General features: G+C 64.1%; 1 protein-coding gene across 1 annotated transcript; it reads left to right on the top strand.

Moving 5' to 3' along the window:
• The first annotated feature begins 10,094 nt into the window (after positions 1-10,094).
• On the top strand, positions 10,095-24,115 carry DIPK1C (divergent protein kinase domain 1C). Its single transcript, XM_055128542.1, has 4 exons — positions 10,095-10,280; positions 16,147-16,770; positions 20,564-20,728; positions 22,829-24,115. The coding sequence occupies exons 1-4, from the start codon at positions 10,095-10,097 to the stop codon at positions 23,045-23,047; spliced, it is 1,194 nt and encodes a 397-aa protein (XP_054984517.1). The 3' UTR covers positions 23,048-24,115.
• Positions 24,116-24,424: the final 309 nt, after the last annotated feature.

The following is a 24,424-nucleotide window of genomic DNA, read 5'->3' as shown; positions in this document are numbered from 1 at the left end:
GGAGTGAAGCTCTGCTCGCGCAGAGGCGCGAGGTTGGGGGCGGAGCTAGATCCTGGGGGCGGGGCTGAGGATCGGGGGCGGGGCTTGGACCTACACTCCGAACTGGCGGCTTTTGTGTCTCCAGGCTGCTTAAGCTGTGCGCGCACATCAGCGTTCGAATCCGTTGTTTCCCCCGGGAACGCAGGAAGGCGGTCGCTGCAGGGGTCTTGCGCCCTCCATCGTGCAGTGGAGGAACAGTCCTGTCCCAGGAGAGGCTTTGGCAAACCTGCACCCCTCCCACGTCCTTTAACTTGGCTTTAGAAAGGCAGCACGTTTAATACTTGCAACGCGTATGCTTTTTCGTATTTCAAGATAAAATGAGCTCTCCCTTAAAGTATACACGGTTTATTTTCTTTTAGGAATTTTTATCATCCATGCTCTTGGCAGGAGTTTGTCAAATTGCAAAGTTTTAATGTCTATAGTCTTTTGTGGATGAAGGTATCATTTTTCCCTTCAAGAATATATGTGAAGGTTTAAAATATGTTTAACTGTATTGTAACTAGAAAGTTCTAAAAAAGCTTGAGCCAGGTACAATGTATCTTCTGGATCCAAACTTGCTTACCCAATATCCTTTTATTTTATTTTTTGGTTTCCTTTTCCTTTGGGCTATGCCCGGCAATGCTCAGGGGTTACTCCTGGCTCTGCACTAGGGAATCACTCCTGGGGGTGCTTAGGGAACCATATGGATGTCGAGATTCGAACCCAGGTCGGTTGTGTGCATGGCAAGTGTACCATTGCTCCAGCCCAGACCTACTTAGCCTTTGAAGCTTTTCTCCTGTGACTCCTGAACAAAATACAACAGATAAAGAAATACACATAAGAGAATTCAACACACGAAGAAATCCAGGGTTACCTGAGGAAAGGTGAACTCCCTCCACCCATGAAGTACTCCCCAGGGCCCAGTGGCAACCATCCTCGAGGAGGGTCCCCTGACAGGCCCTGTGGGATTTCCTGCCCTCCCTCCTTGGGGCCTCAATGTGCTGTTTTTGTTTTGGGGCCACACTAAGGCGTGGTCAGGGATCACGTCTGGTAATGCTCGGGGACCGAACGTGGTACCAGGGGTTGAACCTGTGCCAGCCACGTGCAAGGCAAGTGCCTTTCCCTGTCCTCTTCCGCCCCTCTGAGGCCAGAGCCTCGCCCCTCTCCTCTCTCTTCCGCCCCCTGAGGCTTGATGGCACAGAGCAGGGCCGGTGCCACTGTCCAGTTGTGTCAATGTGTAGTGGGCTGGCACACTGACCCCATCACAGTCCTGGCCGGAAGCCCCAGACCAGGGGTCAGTTTGCATGTCCCCCGGGAGGTGCTGTGTTCTTGGCTCCCGATGGTTTAGGCTCTGCGCTGAAGCTTTCTACTCTGGAGGTTAGTTTCAGCGTGAGTTTGGGGACACAGCACTGCCATGCAGGTACCAAGTCTCCTCTCTGAGGTCCCTAAGCATCCCAACTCTGGGGTTCCGTGACCTTCTTTTTTTTCTTATTTTTTTGCTTTTTGGGTCACACCCGGCAATGCACAGGGGTCACTCCTAGCTCTGCATTCAGGAATTACCCCTGGCCGTGCTCAGGGCACCATATGGGATGCTGGGAATCGAACCCGGGTCGACTGCGTGCAAGGCAAATGCCCTACCTGCTGTGCTATTGCTCCAGCCCCGGTCCCGTGACCTTCTTTCAGGCCATTTGTCTTCACTTAGAAGACAAATGTTTCCATCTCTTCTCATCTCTCACTCTCCTTTCCCTCTTTCTCTTTCCCTCTCCCCCCTCTTCCTTGATCCCCCCAGCTCTGTCTCTGTCTCTGCCTCTGTCTCTGTCTCTGCCTCTATCTCTGTCCCTGTCTCTGCCTCTATCTCTGTCTCTGCCTCTGTCTCTCTGTCTCTGTCTCCGTCTCTCTCTGTCTCCCTCTTTCTCTCTCTCTCTCTCTCTCTCTCCCTCTCTCCCTCTCTCTCTCTCCCCCCTCATCCTATGTTCTCCTTAGTCTTCCCCCTCGATGTAGTTATTCTGCTGTGAAGAAAAGTGTTGAGCAGTGACTCTTGGCAGGGCCCGCCTGTCCCGCAGCCCTGAGCCCTGGGAGAGGGGCTGTGTAGGTGACTGCAGCATCTGTGAGCCCCGGGAGACGTCCTGTGTCCCCAGCATCCCTCTGAAGACTCCACGTCTCCCCAGAGGGCTGCGGTTCCGCCGGTCCAGAACGCGAGCATGAGGTGAGAGCCGCCAGCAGGTGGCGCTGCGGCCTCAGCGTCCAATTCACAGCCGCCGCTCAGCCTCAGGTAGTACCTGCTGAGGTGGGTCCAGGTTGGACCCACGCCCAGTGACCATGAACAACGTGGCTACGAAGACAGGAACACGTACTGGATTTTCTTTGCACCGACATGTAACTTTTGAGACATACATTTCTGCTGATGAGTTGGAGGGGCCGTGGGAATTGGAGACTTCGGGGGAAGAATGTTCTGGAAGCCACGCTTGTGGCATGTCCACACAAAGCTGACAGGACTGAGAGGACGGAGAGAGCAGCTCCTCAGCCCTCGGCTGGGCCAGAAGGAAAAGGAGTCGTCTGGGGGTGTGAAGTTTCTCCCCCCCCCCCCGTAGATAAAGTCCCGGTGGTTTGGGACGGAAAGTCAAGGCTCTTCTGACACCCTCGGGGAAGCTGTAGCTCCGAATTACACACGCAAGCCATGCTCTGAGGCGGGAGACTCGGCCCTCACTGGCGCTCAGTGAGGATGGGTGGCTCAGAAATGCCCGATTCGGGCCAGAGCAATAGTCTGGAGGGTGTTTGCTTTGCACGCAGCCGACCTTGGTCCAGCCCCCGGCAGCCCACAGGGTCTCCAGAGCACCACGAGGAGGAATTCTGAGCGCGGAGTCAGGAGTAACTCTTTTTTCTTGCTTTTTTTGTTTTGTTTTTTGGTTTTGGGATTACACCCAATGCACAGCAATTACTCCTGGCAGTGCTCGGGGGACCATATGGGATGCTGGGAATTGAACCCGGGTCGGCCGCGTGCAAGGCAAATGCCCTCCCCACCGTGCTATCGCTCCAGCCCCAGGAGTAACTCTTGAGCATCACCAGGTATAGCCCAGAACCTGAAAACATATCCCCCCGAGCCCCCAGTATCTGGCTTCTGGGATTCAGAAACACCCTCAGGCAACAGGATGCACTTGAACTCCGGCTGAGGCGAAACACAGCTGCCCCCCCCCCCCCCATCACCGACTCTATCAGCCCTCGCAGAGAGGGCGACCCACTCCCCAGCTCCTGCACAGGACCTGAGCCTGGCAGTAACCACTGTGCCAACAGCCGCCAAGCACCCGTTTGCAGGAACCCACGAATGGATCCTCCTGCGGGTGCTGTGGGCGCCCCAGAGAGCAGGGGGCCCAGCCGAGCGGGGTGGGGTGGGCGTCACCCCGTGATGCTCAGGGGACCAGGTGATGGCGGGCAGCTCAGGGTGGGCCGCGTGCACGGTGAGCACCGTGACCCCGAGACATCTCCCCACTGGCCTTCGGGCCTCTAGATTTGTCTGAAGCGGAACCGCTGAACTTCCTCGCTGGGCTCTTGCTCGGTCCGGTAGCACCAGGCGAGGTGGGACCTGCACCCGGGGGAGACGCGTTTGTCCTTGAGCCCCCAGAACACAGGGCCCCACTTGTTCCCTCAGTGTCACCCGCGCCTGCACTGAGCTCGGGTGCCCGGATGGCCTCCGGGGATGGCTTCTGTGCCCGGCGGGGGCAGAGCCGCTGGACCCACCCAGGCGGAGAGACTTGTGCGTTTGTGAGCGGGGCAGAGAATAACGCACGAGTCTCAGTCGAGAAAGTTCACGGCGGCGACACTCAGGAAGTTTCCTTCTGCCTGCGGTGAGCACAGCCCCGGGGATGCACCCCTGACTTGGGCTCACAGGCCCAGCACGAGTTTCTAGAATGTTCTTGAGATGCTCAGGGAGCATGACCTGCAGCCCAGGGCTCTGCAGTGGGGACGAGCTGGCTCTCCCGAGGCTGGAGGAGGGGGTGGTCATGCAGGGCCAGACCCTCGGGCTTGGCGCCCCCTCAGCCACGTGTCCTGCCTCTGTGTCCATCCTGCCCTGCGCAGGGGTGCGGCTGTCTGTGGCAGAGGCGAGGCTGCCACTGGGAGTTTCCAGCCCACGTCTCTGAGATTGTTTCGGTGGTTAAGAAGTCGGCCACGGCAGCACCCGCATCCCACATCTGGCAGATTAGCTAGAAGGAATAAAGTCCGGGTTTGGGGCAATGCCGTGCCCACAACTGTGGAAACAAACCCGGGTCTGAGTCAGCCCCTGTCGTCTCTCAGAGCCGACGCCGCAATGCCCTCCTTCCTTCGTGCTTCCAAAGAACATATGAACTTCAGTCCGGACCGCAGACGCTGCCCCTTCCTGCGTGGTTTGGTGGGCTTCTGACAAAACCCAGCAAGCTGAGCTTTTGGTGGCCACTCGGTGACAGGAAGTGCCAGATGACAGGGTCCCACGGTGGCTCGGATATGCCTTCTCTCCCTGCAGGGCACGACCGCGGGTGCCCGGCGGCTCCACCCCGTGGACAGGGGCCAGCCACTGAGCTGGACATTCAAAGCCGCCGGTCCAACCACAGGAAGAGAGACAGGACAAACAGAAGCAGCGGTGAGAGGGGAAACTGAGGGACAGAGAGGCCAGTGAGAGTCGTCCCAGTGCTGCAGCCAGTTGGAGGACAGAGACTGGGCAAGCTCTGGCGGACCCAGCATGCACTTGGGCACGGCGCACCTGCACAGGGAGGGGCCGCGGAGACGCCGGGAGTGCCACACGGGCCCCAAGCCCCTTCTCCTCTGACAGCCAAAGCAATGTGTGACTTTGTCTCCGAAAGGGTAACACAGGAGCCAGGCTGGAGGCTGCTCCCGCCAGACCCGCAGCCGCGAGCAGGAGACCAGAGCCTGGTCCTTGGCGGCAGGGCAGGAGAGAGGCCAGCGAGGAGAGAAGACCGCCCGGCCCCCTCGGCGGGCTGCGTGGGCCTGAGAAGGGGCAAGGGGCCGGGCTCCCTCCGGAGCGGGCCCAGTTTCCTCTCTCTAGAGAAGAGGCCTTGCTCCCCGGGGGGGCCGGTGACTAAGCCAGGGGCCTGCCAAGAACCGCTGGGAGCCAGGAAGACCAAAGCACGCCAGGCGCGGGGAGCCACGCCCGGGAGCTGCGTCCGCCCCTGGACCAGATGCCCCGACCCATCCACGGCGGGCGGGGGGGAGGGGGGTGGCCCCCGGGAGCAGGGAGAGCTCGAGGCTCCCTCAGTCACATCCACACGTCCACACCCTGCCACTTCCCTGCTCCCACTGGAGACCTCTCGCCGCCTGCACCTCAGGGCCGGGCATTCGTGAGCACCCTTGGCAGCGGGGGGCGGCATTAGAGCCACAACGTCACGGAGGGTGCTGGCAGGGGTGGGTGGGGGCGGGCGGGGACGCTAATTGGTTGCAGGACTGAACGGCAACTTCAGCTTTCACTGCTCTTTGGACTAGGCTCTGCGATTTACAAGACTGTAGCTGACGGTTCCTCCTGCACCTAATTCCAGCCGCAACCCTGCACGGTGCCCCCCCCCCCCCCCGCCGCAAGGACCCCAGCGCCCCCCGCTCTCAGCCTGCCCCCCCGCCCCCGGGTGTGGTTCCTGCCGTGCTCTGAAAGACAAATGGAATTTTCCAGCCAGAGCTACCTGCTGGCTTGCCCCGGGGAGCCCTTGCGGCCAGAGCTCGTCTCCTGAGCACACACCGCGCCTGGCGGACAGGGCAGTCGAGGCCGCCGAGCTCCGCTCCCTCTGAACCAGACTGACGGGTCGCGCTGAGGCCGACGGCCTTCCCAGGCCTTGCTGCGGCGTCCTGCCCCGGGAGGCCCTTCTGTGAGAAGCACCGTTTGGAGCAGACACGGGTGCGCCCCCTGCTCAAAGCAGGAGGAAACCAGGGTCCCACAAGAGAGGAGTGTAAGCACGAAGGGGCTTGTTCCTGTAATGGAGCATTACTCGGCCGTGAACAGGAAGCGCGTTCTGTTCCTTTGTTCCTGGGGCACAGTGGACACTCTCAGGGGTCACTCCTGGGGGCTCAGGGGAGCATATATGGTGCCGGCTTGGCCGTGTGCGAGCCTGGACGCCAACCCGCTGCCCGGAAGTCCACTCCCACATGAGGGCCAGCCTCGGGGAGCCATGAGGACAGTGCAGAGACGAGGGACACAGAACAGAGAGGCCATGTGAGTCCCTGTGACAGGGGAGGGGGCGGGGCTGGGGAGGAGGAAGCCTCGAGGGGGGCCCTGCGCGACCCCCCAGCACTCACCCCAGAGGCCGAGGGGCACAGGCCGTCACCAAGGGTCACAGGCTCAGATGGTCACTTCACGGACCCTGGGAAGAGTCTCGAGGGCAGCGGCGCCACACGCAGGGTCCAGCCCCTGCACTCTGCTGCCAGGGGCACGGGGTCAGGGGTCAGGGGCCAGGAGAGGGGGTGCAGGGCTGTGGGGAGCAGCCCGTCTGGCCAGTGTGGGCGTGTGGTGATCGGACCTGTGGGCCCGGGAGGAACCGAGTGCTGAGACCCCGGCCCGCCCGGCCGGGCCAGGGCGCAGCAGAGCCCGAGGACGGAGCGGACGGCTCTGTGGCCTCAGCCTGCGTCCCCGCCCCGCAGGGCAGACCCCGGCTGGCGTCTGAACCCGAGGTGGAACAGAAAGCAGACTCGCAGGGCAAGCAGAGGACGGTCAGCGGTGACCGAGCCACTCCCGGGCCCGGTGACGTGGCAGCGCCCTCTGGGTGACCCCCCACAGACGCCCTCGGCTGCCCTCAGCTGCCCTCGCCTGCCCGGCCACGGGAGCGGGCAGCCCCATCGGAGAAGAGCTTGGCAGCTGCTCACGGAGCTAAACAGAAACGCACCGAAGAACCCAGAGGTCCCGATACCAGGGACCCGAGAAGAGAAAACACACGTCCTCACGGAGAGGGGCGTGGACGGTCCAGTGTCCCCAGGGAGAGGGGCGTGGATGGTCCAGTGTCCCCAGGGAGGGGGGCGTGGACGGTCCAGTGTCCCCAGGGAGAGGGGCGTGGACGGTCCAGTGTCCCCAGGGAGAGGGGCGTGGACGGTCCAGTGTCCCCAGGGAGAGGGGCGTGGACGGTCCAGTGTCCCCAGGGAGAGGGGCGTGGACGGTCCAGTGTCCCCAGGGAGAGGGGCGTGGACGGTCCAGTGTCCCCAGGGAGAGGGGCGTGGACGGTCCAGTGTCCCCAGGGAGAGGGGCGTGGACGGTCCAGTGTCCCCAGGGAGAGGGGCGTGGACGGTCCAGTGTCCCCAGGGAGAGGGGCGTGGATGGTCCAGTGTCCCCAGGGAGAGGGGCGTGGACGGTCCAGTGTCCCCAGGGAGGGGGGCGTGGATGGTCCAGTGTCCCCATGGAGGGGGGCGTGGACGGTCCAGTGTCCCCAGGGAGAGGGGCGTGGACGGTCCAGTGTCCCCAGGGAGGAGGGGGAGTGGACCGTCCACATGCCCACCGGAAGACGGGAGCACAGACGCTCGTGTCCACAGGAAGACTCGAGCATGATGCTCAGAACCCGGGGTTCAGGGTCACCCGGTGACCACCACCCTGCGGGCTGCTTCTCACCCCGTGTGGCGCCCACCGCAGCCCGTCGGGGAAGCCGGACGGGCAGACACAGCGATTGCAGGACCGGGGTCCATGGGACGCCGGAGCAAACAATGCCCCAGACACAGGCCAGGTGCTGCTGGCGGGGTGGGTGCTGGGGGCAGGGCTCTGGGTGAGAGGGGCCCCCAGGGCCCCCCAGGCTGAGAGGTGGTGCCGGCCACACGGCTCCAGAGGGACTGGGTGCCACTGACTGCCCTCCCACTCCCTCGTTCACGCGTTTACTGACACTTAAGACAGCTGCCCGGGAAGGCACCTGCACCAGGCACCAGCCCCTGGAGACAGGGACCTTGGCGGGGCCCAAAGTGGCTCAGAGGGGCTCAGAGACGGCTCCTGAGGGTCCCCGGCCAGCTGAGCCAGCGAGGCTGTGATGGCTCTCAGTGCTCGCGGTGCTGCCGACCCCCGGGGCTGCCTCTGAGGTGCTCAGGGTCAGGCGCCCACAGGCTCAGGGGGCCTTGTGTGTATGTGCCTGGGTCAGGTGTGTGCCCGGCCGTGCCCTGCCCACTGTCCTGTCCACGGCCCCGGAAAGGTCACTTAAAAAGGAGCCTCCTGGGGCTGGAGCGATTGCACAGTGGGTAGGGCGTTTGCCTTGCACATGGCCGACCCGGGTTCGATTCCCAGCATCCCCTCTGGTCCCCCGAGCACCACCAGGAGTAATTCCTGAGTACAGAGCCAGGAATAACCCCTGTGCATCGCAGGTGTGACCCAAAAGAAGAAAAAAGGAGTCTCCTGCGGGCATGTGTCCCCCACAACCCCAAGGCGAGGCCTCGGGACGCTGAGGGTGAGAGCAAGCGCCCGGCTGGGAAAGCGCTGCTGGCTTGTGACCGCCGTGTCTCCGGGGACGGTTCCTGAGGAAACGCCCGGAGCAGAGCTGTCAGGGGCAACACCAATGAAAGCCTTATTCTGCAATTCTACACCCTTTGGACTTCATGTTCTGCGCTCCCCAACCCAGACTTCCCTCTCAGCCTTCCTCTTACTTGTTTTTGGTGAGGGGCTGGGGGGGGGGTCTGCCAAGCGAGGCTCAGGCATCTGGGGTCCCTTCCCACAAGTCTTGGCCAACTGAGGTCATGGTTCAATGCAAGAACCCGGGATGCGGCCCAGCCTAGGCCCTGCAGTGCTGGGGAGATCTGGGTCCACACCCAGGGAGCGGGGGTCCACGCGGTGACGGGGCTGAAGCCTGCCGCGTGCCCAAGGCGTGAGCCGTAGCCGGTTCTCTCGGTCCATCCCGCGGTTTGGAGGGAGAAACATGGGTGCTTCTTACCTGCTGCCCCGGCGCCCCTCCAGATAAAAGTCCTGCGAGAGGACGGTCGGGCCGATGACGCGGTGGGTGCTGAGGTGAGAGGGCAGGCACCACACCAGGACCAGAGTCCCCTGGCAGCCGGCACCAGCTCCTGGGTGGGGTGTAGCGGGGGATGGGGGCTACCCTGTGCAGGGGTTCCCCGACCCCAGGGGACATGTGACCCTGGGCCCACCCTGAGGGCTGAGCGTTCCTCCCCTGCACTGGGAAGCCGGGTTTCAACTGCAGCTGCAGGGGCAGAACTACAGCTGCGGCTCAGAAGCCGGTTTCCAGGGCAGGCAGGATGCCTCCTTACCCACCTCCACCCTGTCATCACTTCCTGAGGCTGGCAGGAGGGGTCCGGGCCTCCAGCCTAATCTGCAGCGGGGGCATCAGCTCTGTGGGGAGGGTGTGCCTGGGAAGCTCAATCCTGCCCTTGCCGAGCGCTTTCAGGGAGCAGGATCTGCTGAGCTGGAAACCCCAGGGTCTGAGCGCCCACCTGGCCTGGCCCTAGAGACCCTGCCCCTCCCCCTCCCTGCATAACTACGCATGGTTCGGAACTTCAGGTGGGGGGAGGCCCCCAGCGCTGTCCCCAGCCTCTCTCTCTCTCTCTCTCTCTCTCTCTCTCTCTCTCTCTCTCTCTCTCTCTCTCTCTCTCTCTCTCTCTCTCTCTCTCTCTCTCTCTGTGTGTGTGTTGGGAGGGTGCCGGGAACTCACATGGGAGTTGACACGGTGGGGGAGGGCGCATCCGCCGGGAGGTCAGGGGCGGACAGTGGCGATGCCTGAGCGCGGGGCACGGCGCGGTGAACCCGGGAGGGGCGAGGCTCCAGTCCCAACTAAGGCTGCGTCCCGAGAGAGGGGCGAGGGGCCCACGTGGGTGGGCGTTGGCTGGGAAAGGCGCAAAACGAAAAGTGGAAAAGGGTTCCAGCCCCGCGCGCGCGGACACTCCTCGGCGCACCCCGACACCCCTGCGCGCAGCCGCCCGCGCCCCCTCCCCCTGCGGCCGAGCTGAGCGGACTGCGGAGCGCGCGGCGGGCGTGGGGCGCGGGGCGGGGGCGCGGGGCGGGCGCGGGGCGCGGGGGCCCAGGGTGGGCGCGGGGCCGGCGCGGGACGCGGGGCGGGCGCGCGGGGCGGGCGCGGGGCGCAGGGCGAGCGCGGGGCGCAGGGTGGGCGCGGGGCGCGGGGCGCGCGCGGGCCATGGTGCGGGCCGGGCGGGCGCGCTGCGGGCGCGGCGGGCGCTGCGGGCCGCGGGCGCGGGTGCTGTGCGCGGCGTTGGCGCTGGGCTGGGCGCTGGCGCTGCTGCTGCTGCTGCTCCGCGCGCCCCCGGGCGCTCCCTCCGGGCGCTGCACGGACGAGAAGAGCCGCCGCATCCTGGCCGCGCTGGTAGGTCCGCGGGGGGCTGCGGGCGGGACCCCGACGGTGTGGCCGCTCCCCGTGTCGCCCGGATTCTTCTCTGTCCCCCCACCCCGCCGCCCGAGCCTGCGCCCCGCGCAAAGTTTGCAGCCCCTGGTGTCCAGGCCGGGAGGGGGAGGGCGACCCTGTCCGCCCCTGGGGGTCCCCGGCTGCGCCCCGGGGCGGGAGCCGGGGCGCGGCGGGGACGCGGGGCGCGCGGTCCTGAGAGGCGCGGTGGGCTGGCCCGGGGGTCCGCCCGGGTGGGCAGGCTCTGCGCCCACCGCCTCCTTGACTGATCCGCAAGCCGAAATCCACTTTGTCTGCTTGGGAAGAGCGTAAGCAGCCTGGAGTCAGGGTGGGACCCCTAAGACAAGACCGGGCCGGGGGCGCGGCGACTCGGCACTGTCCCCCCAGGCAGCGGTCCCGCGCGCCCGGGTGGGCCCGGCTCCTGAGAAATTCGCGGACGCTTTTCACAGCGTGGTCGCACAGAGGTTTTTAAGTAAGTTTTTTTTTTTTTTAAGTGAGTTTGGAAAAAATGTGCTGCTGACCGGTAAAACTGGACCAGATCACTCCCCCGGGCGGGGCGGGGCAGGGGGCGGGTGGTCCATCACCTGGAGGAAGTGTCCCCGCTTCCCAGGTCCCCTGGTCCAGCTGCCTGTCACCTGTCGGGCCAGTGAGTCACACTGTGGTTCCATCACATTTCCTCCAAGTTTGCACAAGTGGCTCATTTTCTCCGGGAAACTGCTCTCACTTCCAAAGGGTTCTCGTCCCTGAGCAAATTGCGGTGAATGAAAAGGAACAGTTTAGTCAGGATGGATCTGTGTGCAGTGACCACAGCCGGCCCTCCGCTGTGGCAGGCGGCAGCCCGCAGCTCCCCCTTATCCTTGGATAAGTGGGAAGGGACTTAGTAGCTGAAGTTAAGTAGCCAAAGTCAATCTCTGTCATCGCTGTGAAGACACCCGCAGCATCCCGGGCTCACCCTGGGAGAGTCTGGTTCTGCGGCCGACCTCTCCGGATGCCGAGTGTGTGTGTGTGTGTGTGTGTGTGTGTGTGTGTGTATGTCTCTGTGTCTCTGTGTCTGTCTGTCTGTCTGTCTGTCTGAGGGTCTCACCCGGAGGCGTGTGTCTGTGTGTCTGTGTGTCTGTATGTCTCTGTGTCTCTGTGTGTGTGTGTGTGTGTCTGTGTGTCTGTATGTCTCTGTGTCTGTGTGTGTCTGTGTGTGTGTGTCTGTGTGTCTGTATGTCTCTGTGTGTGTGTGTGTGTGTGTGTCTGTCTGTCTGAGGGTCTCACCCGGGTGTGTGTGTGTGTGTGTGTGTGTCTGTGTCTGTCTGTGTCTGTCTGTCTGTCTGTCTGAGGGTCTCACGTGGCCCAGGGACCCTGTGATGGGGAGCGGACTAAGACCCCACGGCTCCGCGGTCTCTCCCTCTCCCCGTCCTGGGCTGCAGTTGGTGGCGGCCGCACAGCCTCTGGGCGCCCCAGGTTTTGGCCTCAGACGCTCTGGCCCAGGGGGTGGGCTGGGAACCCGCCGGCTGTGCTGCAGCTCAGGGCGGCGCTGAATGGTGCCTCTGTCTCCCCGCCGCCCCCCGGCCTCCCTTCACCCGGCCCGGCTTTTCTCCTCGGGAATGAAAGGGGCGGCTGGTTCCCTGGGCTCCAGCTCATTAGCTTTCTCTCCGAGCCCTGCTCCTGAGCCTTTCTCTCCGCAGAGGACTCCTGCCAGCCGGGTCTGGGCGGGCGCCCAGTGGCAGGGCAGCCCGTGAGGGCGGGGGCAGGGGGCCGCATCTCCCCAGCTAGCCCCGGCCTTGTTTTCTGTTTTGTTTTGGGGCCGCACCCAGCAATACTCAGGGGTTCCTCCTGGCTCTGCACTCAGGGATGCTGCTGGCGGTGTTGGCTGAACCCAGGTCGGCGGCGTGCAAGGCAAACGCCCTCCCCGATGTCCTATCGCTCCAGCCCCAGGCCCTGATTTCTGAGCCAGGCTGTCTGGCCCCTCTGCGGCTGCGCAGGGGCCGTGCCCATGATGCTCCCCGCACCCAGGCATGGCCCAAGTGGCTCTCCCTGCAGCCTGTCCCTGAGGCCCCGGCCGTGTCTGGGGCCTGTGCTGTCACTGTGGGTCCATTGCACAGATGGCCAAGGTGAGCCACAGAAGAGGCACAGTGGCTCGCGGATGCCCGCTGGCGTCTCTGAGGGGAAGCTGGGGAACAGGAGCTCCTGGAGACGCGGAGCTCTGAGTGGGGGGCTGGTCCTTAGCTATCCCTAGCCCCTCGTGGCCCGAGTGTCTCACAGATGGTTCCTCCCGCTGGGGAGGTGTGCTGGGGCTTGATTCGGCTGACTGAGTCTTGGAGTCCAGATCAGGGCACCGGGTCATCTCATCCTGCTGAGACGGGGACCCAGGCCCGGACGGGCTGCAGAGCAGCGTCTTCCTGGGTTTGCAGCGCCAGGAGTCGAGGCCAGTGCTTCATGTGGGACAGGTCCAGGGGTGCCCGTGCCCCAGCCCCCCCAGAGAGCAGTGGCGCGGCTTCCCCTCAGAACAGCCTCTGAGTCCCTGGGCTCAGGCGCCAGCCAATGCCTTGGCCCCGGGCTCTGGGAACCTCAGCGTCCAGTGGCTGCCTGGGGACTGAGGGTCACTCCCCAGGGCGCTGAATGGGGCCGGGGAACTGAATAGCCCTTGGAAAAACAAAAGCAAACTCCCAGCGGGAGGCCCGGACCTTAGTCCGACCCCGGGGAGCCCCGTCCTTTCTGAGACTGGAGTGGATGTTTTGCTTTCACCAGCAGGAAAAGGCAAGCCCCTGGGGCTGGAACGATAGCACAGCGGGTAGGACATTGCCCTTGCACGCGGCCGACCCGGGTTCGAATCCCAGCATCCCATATGGTCCCCTGAGCACCGCCAGTAGTAATTCCTGAGTGAAGAGCCAGGAGTAACCCCTGTGCATCGCCGGGTATGACCCAAAAAGCAAAAAAAAAAAAAAAGAAAAAGAAAAAGAAAAAGAAAGGCAAGCCCCTAAGAATACTTCCTGGAAGAACCGGGGTGCAGGAATGTGTGTCCATAAAGCGCAGTCCCTCGGCGAGTGGAGTGAATTAAAAGCATCGGCGGGCGACAGGAGGCCACCGTGCTGAGCGTCTCGGTTCGTGTGGAAGCTGGTGCCGGTGGAGCTTGTCTGACGTGTGCTGTGTGTGCGCTGGCGGGCCTCCGCTCAGTGAAAAGTCTGGTCTTAAAACCAAAGCCAATAAACTACCGAGTTAAAAAGAACAACACAGCTTCCTCTGCAGACAAAAGCGCTGCTAAGAGGATAGTCTGACTGTTGTGTCTGACACGATGGCAGTTAATGGCCGTAGAAACGTGCCCGTTTGTCCCCGTGCTTCACTGCCGTCCTAGGTTCAGTCTCTGGCTCCTGGACGACACTTGCAGGAAGGGTCCGCAACGTTCTCCAGACGCGGGTGAGCGGCGTGCCCGTGTGGGCGTTGTGTCCTGCAGGAGGGTGGAGAGTGAGGTGCCAGAAACACATTAGCCCCGAGGACAAGGAAGAGTGGAGACGTGGGACGCGGCCCAGGGGTGCTTTGACCGTTTTCTTGGTTTGGCCGTCTTGATCCAGCTCCTTTGACATGAGGGCATGAACCACACCGCCACTGCTGGGTGGTGGTCCTGCGGGGGCGGGGGGCGCTGGGCAGGCGGGCCCAAGCCCTGCTTCCCCGTGCACATGGCGGCACCCCTGCCGGCTGCGGGTCTGGGAGAGACACGCTTCAATGTGCTGATCTGCAGAAAAACAGCCAAAATTAATGCCAGCTCCCAAATCAATAGGCTTGTGCCAAATGCCGTGATTGTACCGTTGCTCAAACGCCTGCAGCCTCTCGTGCTGACGCCTCCGAAACCTGCCGGCCAGGCGCTGGGAGAGCCCAGGCTGAGGGCACGGGGCCGCCAACTCCACCTCTGGCAGGACCGAGTGCTCGGGAGGGAGACTCGAGCCCACACGTGCAGGGGGCGGGGTCAGCCGCCCTGGAGCGGGGCTGACAGGTGGGAAGAAGCATCTCATCGGGTGTGGGCGATGGAGGCCAAGGCTAGACCCTCCCCGAGCCTGGAGAGAGGGGACGGGGCATCCCGTGCGAGAACGGCCTTTGGCTGGGAGCCGGGGACGCTGGCTTGGCCTGCAGCAGGAAGGGGCTGAAGCCAAAGCCGGGGACGGTGGCTTGGCCTGCAGCAGGAAGGGGCTGAAGCCCCCGTGGGCGTGCAGGGACAGCTATCTGCGGTGTTGGCTCTCACGCCCAGGCCGGTGGGCTTCAAAGGGGGCTCACGGCTGGCATGTATGTGTGTGCAAACCCAGACCCCTTCACCCCGGGCCCCAGCCCCCCAGGATGGAGAGGGGGCAACGTGGGGAGGGCTCCTTAGAAGGCGCAGGGGTGAGGTGAGGTGCACTGCTGGGCTTGCTGGCAGCTGGCCAGTGGCTACCCGCAGACTCACGCTGCAGGACCTGGACAGCGTTCTTTGAAATCAGTGCTCTGGGCCCCGAGCCCCGAGCAGGAAGGCCAGGGAAAGGCCCGGCCCCTCACCTAGTGCTTTGCAGCGTGTCCCAGGGTTCACATTTCGGGCGCCTCCGGGGGCAGGAAGGAGCACGTATTTGGCAGGTGGGGCGGCTCCCCCTTGATTAAACAGATCAATCACCGGCAGCAAGTGGCTGCCAGTGCGGACGATCAATCAAGGCTTTCCCACTGGGCGTGGTGGCACGGCGGGGGCCTCGGCGGCCCGGGGAGGGGTTTGAGGTCCACCGTGGCCAGGCCCAGTCCTTCCTGCACCGGGTGACCTGTCCAGGCTCTGGACGTGCGCTGCCCGCTGGCCGTGTGCCGGGTCCAGCCCCGTCCGAGGCGGCGTGGGGAGCTGCGGGGGCCTTCCCGGGTGACCGGTGCTTCCCCGGGAACGGGCCCGCCCACCCATGGAAGGAAGACGCCTTGGTGGGGGGCAGCGAAACCCGGTCCAGTCCTGCTGGGGGTCGAGCACAAGAGAGAGCACCCACCCCCTCACCCCTGCCACACCAGGGCCCGGGGCCCACCCAGGGGGCCTCGGGGTCGGGCTTCTGGACTGTGCCCCAGAGCTCCTGGACAAGGCCCTGCCCTCAGTCCCGCCTCTGGGGGCTCCAGGCTGGTCCCCCTGCAGCAATGGGTGACACTGGCCCAGACCTGCTGTCCAGAGGTACCTCCAGGGGTCGGTTCTGTGGCCATCACCGCCTCATCGCTGTGGTCACTAGGCTGGCCACGGTGCTGGCCATCACTGTGGACATCGCTGCCGTCTCCACTGTGGGCACCCCAGTGGCCACTATGTGTGTTCACCCTGGGCACGGCAGTGGTCAGCCATGTGGTCACTATTTGTGGTCGTTACTGTTGCAGTGGGCAGGGGTCACTACCATGATGTTCACAGTGCCCAGTCCTGTGGACAGTCCAGTGTTTGCTGCTCTGGTCATTACTGTGGCCATGACTGTGGAAATCTCAGGGGTCACTGCAGGAACCATTTCGGGGTCATCACCATGGTCACTGTAGGGATCTTTACCGTGGTCACTTCAGCGGTCATTCTGCGATCGCTGCGAGGTGCTGACTGTGGTCACGGGAGGGGCCACTCGCTGTCGTGGTGGTCCTCTCTGTGGAAGGGGGTCTGGATCTGAGGGGCACCGTGCTGGCCCTCCCGGGTGGCCAGGCTGGGAGCCGCGGGGAGACCCCGGACGCCTGTGAGGCCAGCGGAGGAAGGTCTCTGCCCGTCCGTCCCTCCCACGGCTGGACGGTGGTGGCGGCCTCCGGCCTGCAGGGTCTGGCGCCTGTCTGCCCCGGCGCTCCCCGGGCAGGCGCTGACCGCCGTCCGCTGTCCCTTCCTTCCTTGCAGTGCCGAGACTACCGGGGCGGCGCGCTGGCCGGGAGCCTGTGCGAGGACCTGTGCGTGGCCGGCCGCCTGCGCTACCAGAGCTGCCTGTACTGGGAGCGCGGCAAGACGGTGCTGCGGGCGGAGTGGCGCGGGCGGCCCGTGGTGCTCAAGGCCAAGGAGGCCGCCTTCTCCAGCTTCCCGCGCCCGCCCCCCGACGCCGAGCTGCCGCTGCTGCTGGCCGGGCAGCTGCGCAGCGCCCTGGGCCTGGAGCTGGCGCCCGGCGGGCTGGGCCCGCGGTGGGCGGCGGGGCGGCCGGGGCAGCGCGCCAGCCTGTGGGCGCTGTGCCAGCAGGAGGAGTTCCTGCTCCTGGGCCTGCTGCAGGCCCTCAGCCGCCACACGCTGCCCCTGCTCGGCTCCTGCGGCCACTTCTACGCCGTCGAGTACCTGCCAGCCGGCCGCGCGCAGCTCCAGGCCCTGTTCCCGCTGGCGGCGGCGGCCGGGAGCCACCGGGCGCGGGCCGTGGCCGTGGCCGGCATGGCCCTCAGCTTCCTGGACATGGTGAGCCACTTCGACAGGGACTTCGCCCACCGCCTCCACCTCTGCGACGTCAAGCCCGAGAACTTTGCCATCCGGGCTGACCTGACGGTGAGTGACGGGAGAGCCCCGCTCTGGGACTGGGACGTCCCGGCCCCGTGGCCTGGGGGCCCGGGCTGTGGCTCTGCCTGAGGAGGGACTGTGCAGCGTCACCCCCGGGGCGGGGACTCCTGGGGTGTAGCTGGGGGCGGGGAGTGAAAAAGATCCCCCAGGGGGCTGGAGCGGTAGCACAGTGGGGAGGGCGTTTGCCTTGCATGCGGCCGACCCGGGTTCTAATCCCAGCATCCCATATGGTCCCCTGAGCATGGCCAGGGGTAATTCCTGAGTGCGGAGCCAGGAGTAACCCCTGTGCATCGCCGGGTGTGACCCAAAAACCAAAAAGAAAAAGACCCCCCAGGGGAGCTGAGGGAGAGGCGTCGGGGTGGGGGTCGTGCAGGGCCAGTGGGGGGGGGGTGACTGGGCACTGCCTGTCCTGCCTGTTGCGGGTCCTCTGGGTTCAGAGAGGTCAGTGAGTGGGTCCCAGGACTGGCTCAACAGAAAGGCAAGAGAAGGGGTGTCCACGGGAGCGGGCAGTGTGGTGGGGTGTCCACGGGAGCGGGCAGTGTGGTGGGGTGTCCACGGGAGCGGGCAGTGTGATGGGGTCTCCACGGGAGCGGGCAGTGTGGTGGGGTCTCCACGGGAGCGGGCAGTGTGATGGGGTCTCCACGGGAGCGGGCAGTGTGATGGGGTCTCCACGGGGGTGGTCAGTGTGCGGACAGTGCCCTGCAGGGCCTGGAGGCCCCGGCATCAGGAGGGAGCATCTGCTCAGCCCGACCACCGGCCCTCTCACCGTGAGGCGCTGGGGGAGGGGACGGGGGGGGTGGGGGTGCAGCCCGGCCCTGCAGTCTCCTGTGATGGTGCTTAGGGAGGCCGAGGGGCATGTGACCCAGAGACAAGCCCTCGGCCAGCTCGGGCTGGAGTGCTCAGGGCTCAGGGCTCAGGGCTCAGGGCTCAGTGCTCAGCTCAGGGCTCAGGGCTCAGCTCAGGGCTCAGGGCTCAGTGCTCAGGGCTCAGCTCAGGGCTCAGGGCTCAGGGCTCAGGGCTCAGTGCTCAGCTCAGGGCTCAGGGCTCAGCTCAGGGCTCAGGGCTCAGTGCTCAGGGCTCAGCTCAGGGCTGAGGGCTCAGGGCTCAGTGCTCAGCTCAGGGCTCAGTGCTCAGCTCAGGGCTCAGGGCTCAGGGCTCAGTGCTCAGCTCAGGGCTCAGTGCTCAGCTCAGGGCTCAGGGCTCAGCTCAGGGCTCAGGGCTCAGTGCTCAGGGCTCAGCTCAGGGCTCAGGGCTCAGGGCTCAGTGCTCAGCTCAGGGCTCAGTGCTCAGCTCAGGGCTCAGGGCTCAGGGCTCAGTGCTCAGCTCAGGGCTCAGTGCTCAGCTCAGGGCTCAGGGCTCAGGGCTCAGGGCTCAGTGCTCAGCTCAGGGCTCAGGGCTCAGGGCTCAGGGCTGGGCTCAGGGCTCGGCTCAGGCCTAGGGGTGCGGGTGCAGGGCCCAGGGTGCAGGTGTGGGACCTGGCCTTGACCCTCGCACGGCTGGGGCAGGCCGGGGTCCGAACCCTCAGGCTGCCTCACCCCGACACTGTCCCCTGCGGCCCCACGCTCTCCGGTGGGCGGCAGGCTCGTGAGCAGACGCCCTGCTGTGCGCGCTGGGAGAATGATGAACCCGGCATTTCTCTGGGCCTAGCAATGGGAGGAAAGACAGACTGAAGTGCAATTCCTCTCCCGCGCCAGAACTGGCAGCGAGGCAACGTTCTTAAGTAAGGAAAATTTCCCCCTTCTTCTACGAAACCAGTCTCAGCATTTATTGGTGATATTAAAACACATCAACAATGTTTCTTTAAAATTACAAGCAAAGAAAAAAATCCTAAAGAAAATCGTCTAAACGGAAACGGCTGATTAGCAAAGGGAACCAGCCCGCCAGCGCTCCTGCTGCCTGGGACGTTTCTCTCCGTCTCCGTCTCCTACCCCAATCTATACTGTTAAGGCAGCACCTTATCAACCAGTACCACGTATTGGCCCACCACATGTGCTCACGGGTTGGATCGCCAGACAGCAAGTCAGTGGGAAAGTGGGCTGGCAGGGAGGGGACACTGGGCTGGCCGTGCCCGGGCTGGCTGCCGGCGTGCCGGGTCACGGGGACCCAGGCAGCACCAGGGGAGGGTCTTTGGTTGCATCTCCTCTTTATTTTCACTCTTCTTCATCTCTTATTGTGGGGTGGACACACGCAGTGGTGCTCAGGGCTCACTCCCGGCTCTGTGCTCAGGGAACACTCCTGGCTGTGTGCTCAGGGCTCACTCCCGGCTCTGTGCTCAGGGAACACTCCTGGCTCTGTGCTCAGGGCTCACTCCCGGCTCTGTGCTCAGGGTTCACTACTGACACTGTGCTCAGGCTCACTCCTGGCTCTGTGCTCAGGCCTGACTCCTGGCTCTGTGCTCAGGGAACACTCCTGGCTCTGTGCTCATGCCTGACTCCTGGCTCTGTGCTCAGGGAACACTCCTGGATCTGTGCTCAGGGAACACTCCTGGCTCTGTGCTCAGGGAACACTCCCGGCTCTGTGCTCAGGCCTGACTCCTGGCTCTGTGCTCAGGGAGCACTCCCGGCTCTGTGCTCAGGCCTGACTCCTGGCTCTGTGCTCAGGGAGCACTCCCGGCTCTGTGCTCAGGCCTGACTCCTGGCTCTGTGCTCAGGCTCACTCCTGGTGGAGCTAGGGATTGAACCTGGGTCAGCCATATGCAAAGCGCATACCCTGCCCTCTACGTCCAGCCCCCATCCACTTTTTATTTTTCCTTTTGGACTGCACCCAGCAGTGCTCAGGGCTTACTCCTGGCTCTGCACTCAGTGCTCACTCTTGGTGGGGCTTGGGGACCCTATGGGGTGCTGGGGTGGAACCCCAGTCGGCCAGGTGCGGGGCAGATACCTCCCTGCGGCTGTGCCGTTGCTCCAGCCCCACCCCCACCCGCTGTAGTCAGGCCCATCCAGCGTCCTCTCCTGATTGATTTCCTAAGAGTCTCTGCCTTCTCCCTGGAGGGAGCCTCGCGTCACAGCGGGGGGCGCCTCCACCTGGCTGCTGCTGGGGGCCCTGGGCCCGGAGAGGCTCCGTTTGAGCTGCTTCCAAAGCCAGGCGGGGCCTGCGCGGCCTGTGTCGGCTTGCGTGGGGCCTGGCGAGGGGCTGCACCTGCCACAGGCCCCGAGCCTCTTCCTGCCCGGCAGCTCGGAGCCCTGGCTCGGCGGGGGGGCTCCAGGCCCCCAGGCCCCGCATTCAGGAGGCGTGATTCTCCCCCTGGGTCTGCAGCCTGTCTGGTCCGGAGCCGGGAACGGCGTGTGGAATTCCAGGTCCCTTGATGGGGATGGAGCTGCCGCCGCCAGGGCGACCCCTCGTAGCCCCCGAGTCTGACCACTAGGTCTGGCCAGGGCCGCCCACAATTCTGCTGACACTCTCAAGCCTGTGGGCCGAGGGGCCAGCCCCATGAAGGGCCGTCCTCGGGGACGCCCCGTGCAGACCACTGGCCGGCCCAGCTCGGACCCTGCCCTCCTGGGAGGAACCCCTGTGGGTGCAGCTTGACGGAAGGTCGGACGCCGGGTGCTCAGGGGCCGGGTTCCTTCCCAGGCACTGCAGAGATGCGGCGGGCAGAGCCCGGGAGACGCGTGGAGGCTGCCCCCCCCGCCGGCTGCCCCCATGGGGCCTCTGCGGTCAGCGTGGCCACAGTCGGGCCGGCGACGGGCACTCCCGGGTGACCGGGCGCCTCGCTCAGCGGAGCCCCCAGGCCCTGAGCTCTGGCCGCAGGGCAGAGCCGAGCCCCTGTGTCCCCGCGTTCCAGGTCGTGGCCATCGATGTGGACATGGCCTTTTTCGAGCCGAAGATGAGGGAGATTCTGGAGCAGAACTGCACGGGCCACGAGGACTGCAACTTCTTCGACTGCTTCTCCGAGTGTGACCTGCGTGTGCACAGGTGTGGGGCGCAGCGGGCCAACAGCAACCTGCAGGTGAGCGCGGCCCCCCGCACCGGGCCGTGCGGGAGGGACAGAGGGCCAAGGGCTCACTCGATCTTACTGGACAAACGGGAAAATGAGGTCCCCGTGGGTCCCTGAGGGTCCCTGAGGGGTCCACGGCCCCCGCAGAGCTCGCCGTGGCTTCCCCCAACCCCCCGCTCAGGCTCCCAGAAGCCCCCTCCCTCCTGGCCCCGCTGGAGTCGGGGACCGTGCGGGCGGGCTTCGACTCTCTCTGGTGGCTGTCCCCTCTGTTCTCGCCCTGGCTGGGGCCCTCGTGGAGTGGACAGCCCCGGGCCCTGTAGGCCCCCTGCCCGCCCCTGCCCGCCCCTGCCCGCCCCTGCCCCAACACCCTCGGCTTGTCTCTGGGAGAGGCCCGTCTCTGCTCTGCCTCACATTCGCCTGAGATTCTGCTCCCTGCTCGGACCAGCTCCCCCGGCCCTTCCTCCTCTGCCAGAGACCAGCACAGCCTCACACAGACCTGGTCAGAGGGACCCACCAAGTCACGGGAATCTACCAGGTCACAGGGATCCACTGGGTCACGGGGATCCTGATCTGGGATCCAGAGCCTGAACGAAAGGCAGAATTTGGGCCTCTGTGTTTGGGTCAGGGTTCCCGCGACTAGCTCTGGATCCCTGTGACCCGGTCAGGGTCCCTGTGACCGGGGCTGGGCTCTGGGCTCCAATGGGACAACTCGGAGGGTGGCTGCCATGGTGTTCCGGATGAGAGCCCGGCCGGGTGTGCCGTGAGATTAGCTGAGGAGGCCTCGCTGTCCAGCCACTGTGGCTGCAGGTGGGCATTGCCCTCGGGGTCGTTCAGTGAGCTCGTCACCACCATCAGCCACCGTGACCTTTCCTGTGATAGCTCCTCCCTCACAGCGCCCTGAGGGTCAGGCTGCTGTGGCCACGCGAGGCAGAAGGGACACGGGGCGAGCCAAGGCCAGGGCACGCCGCCAGCCCTCAGACACAGCTCCGGTGCCCAGAAACCCGGCCTGTGGCTGACCAACGTGCAGCCCCCAGAGATGTGTGCTCTCTCAGGCTGCTGTGAGGGTTACTAGGAGGTGACCAGCGCGCGGGGCCTGGGGCAGCTTGTTCCTGCTTCCATGAAGATCCACAACACGGACGCGGACGATGGTCTCGAGGGAGCATCTGTGGGTGTTGGAAATGATTCCTCTGTACTCGAGAAATTCCACCACGCGCAGCTGATGTTGCTCTTGGACGAGGCCCTGGGAATGAAACGATGTTTGAAGGGTACGAGGGGAAGTGACGCGCTCGTTAGGGAGCAGAAAGCCAGCTGCGGGCAGGCTCCGCCAGTGGACACATCACACGGGCCGCCACAGGAACGGGCGTCCCAGCCTCCGCCACACGCTGCCACCCTGGCCAGCAGAGACGGACCTTCCGCCTGGGCCCCACGGCTGGTGGCAGCTGAGGGGGCCCAGACTCGGGCGGCTGTGTGTGTGTGTGTGTGTGTGTGTGTATGTGTGTGTGTGTGTGTGTAGCTGTGGCTGTGTGTGTGTGTAGCTGTGGCTGTGTGTGTATGTGGGTGTGTGTGTGTGTGTGTAGCTGTGGCTGTGTGTGTGTGTGTGTAGCTGTGGCTGTGTGTGTGTGTAGTTGTGGCTGTGTGTGTGTGTAGCTGTGTCTGTGTGTATGTGGGTGTGTGGGTGTGTGTGTGTAGCTGTGGCTTTGTGTGTGTGTAGCTGTGGCTGTGTGTGTATGTGTGTGTGTGTGTGTGTGGCTGTGTGTGTGTGTAGCTGTGGCTGTGTGTGTGTGTGGCTGTGTGTGTGGCTGTGTGTGTGTGTGTAGCTGTGGCTGTGTGTGTGTGTAGCTATGGCTGTGTGTGTGTAGCTGTGTGTGTGTGTAGCTGTGGCTGTGTGTGTGTGTGTGTGTGTGTGTGGCTGTGTGTGTATGTGTGTGTGTGGGGGGTGTGTGTGCGTGTGGCTGTGTGTGTGTGGTGGGGAGGAGGGCAGTGGCTGTGACCCTGCCACTTGTCCTCAGAAACACCTTCCCGTCGCCTTCCAGACCCTTCCCCTCTGCTCAGAGGCGTCTCCCTTCCCTCTGGGGCGCGGGAGCCCACGCCCCCGCTCGCTTCTCTCCCCAGGTCGTCTGCGACAAGATATTCCGCCGCTGGTTCCCCTCCGTGCTCCGGGGCGCCGCCGTGTCCGAGCGGCGGCAGCAGCAGATCCTCGAGGCGGTGCAGGAATGTGCGGCCCCTGGGGCTCCGGCCGGCAGCCCCCAGAGCGCCGTGCCGGGTGTGTTCTGGAAGCTTCAGCGCCTCCTCCAGGCCACGCTCCAGGAACTGCAGGAGGAGCCCGAGTAGTCTTTCCCGAAGCCTCGGTGCTCCCAGGGCCGCGGGCCTCAGCCCAGTGCTTACCCAGCCGGTGGCCTTAGTCCCAGCTCTGCGGCAGATGGTTCCACGAGAGACTCCCGGGCCCTTTGCCCGGAAGAGGGACAGTCATGCTGCACCCTCCCCCTGGGCCGGGCTGCTCCGGACGGAAGTGCCACCCTCGCTGCTGGCTTGTCCCTCTGCCAAGTGACCTGTGGGGGGCACTGTCCAGGCACAGGCACCCCTGCGCCCAGCCCCCCCTTACCACAGTCACGTGTGTGTCTCCGGGTAGCTGTGTGTGTGGGATTGTGCATGTGTGTGGAGTATGCACACATGTAGGAGTGTGACACGTGTGGGGTATGTGGGACTGTGCACATGTATAGGATCATATACACATGTGAAAAATGCAGACATGTGGGAATGTAAACACATGTGTGGAATCATGCATACATGCGGGAGTGTGAGGACATTGAGATCATACACACATGGGATCATACATGCATGTGTGAACATGTATGTGGGATCATACACACGTGTGGGATCGATCATGTACACGTGTGGAATAATGCATGTGTGCTGGATTGTGAGCATGTGTGGGGTCAAGCACACATGTGTGTGGGAGTGTGGACATGTGTGGGATCATGCACATGTGTGCAGGAGTATGAATGCTTGTGTGGGATTATGCACACACTTGTGCGGGAATGTGAACACGTGGGACCAGCACACATGTGTGCAGGACTGTGGCCATGTGTGGGATCATGCACATATGTGCAGAAGTGTGAACACATGTGGGATCATGCACACATATGTGGGGGTATGAACACGTGTGGGTTTATACAGATGTGTGCAGGAATGTGAACATGTGAGGGATCATGCACACATGTGTGGGAGCGTGAACACGTGGGATTATACACATGTGTAAAGGAGTGTGAACACGTGTGGAATCAGGCACACGTGTGTGAGTCTGTGCCCTTCTCTCCCTTGGAAGCAATAAAGCAGGGGCCGCCTTTCTGTGGCCGGGAGCGTGTGTTGGGACACGCTCTGCACATGGAGGAATCCTCAGTTTCTGAATGATATTTTGGGGCTCCCCGGGGGAGGTGTAGGCCCGGGCGGCTCAGAGCCTGTCCCAGCCCTTCCGTGGCTCCCCTGGGGCTTCTCCGGGGGGCAAAGCAGGAGCCACGTTCCGGCAGGTCCCAAGTGGGGGGTTCAGGTGGCGGGTCGCCCCTGGGAGCCCCCCGGGCTGTGGAGAGGGCTGGGCAGGGGGTGATGGCTGGGCCGCCCCCGTCCTGAGGCTGCCCACAGGGTGGCCAGCTGGGGGTCTCTCCAGCCCTGCGGGGGCCGAGGGCATCCGAGGCTCCTTCTGTTCTCTAG

This window comes from Sorex araneus, chromosome 2, assembly GCF_027595985.1.
Source record: "Sorex araneus isolate mSorAra2 chromosome 2, mSorAra2.pri, whole genome shotgun sequence".
In the NCBI taxonomy this organism is placed as follows: Eukaryota; Metazoa; Chordata; class Mammalia; order Eulipotyphla; family Soricidae; genus Sorex; species Sorex araneus.
Note: the sequence above shows the minus strand (reverse complement) of the source record. Positions and strands in the feature narration are given on the sequence as shown.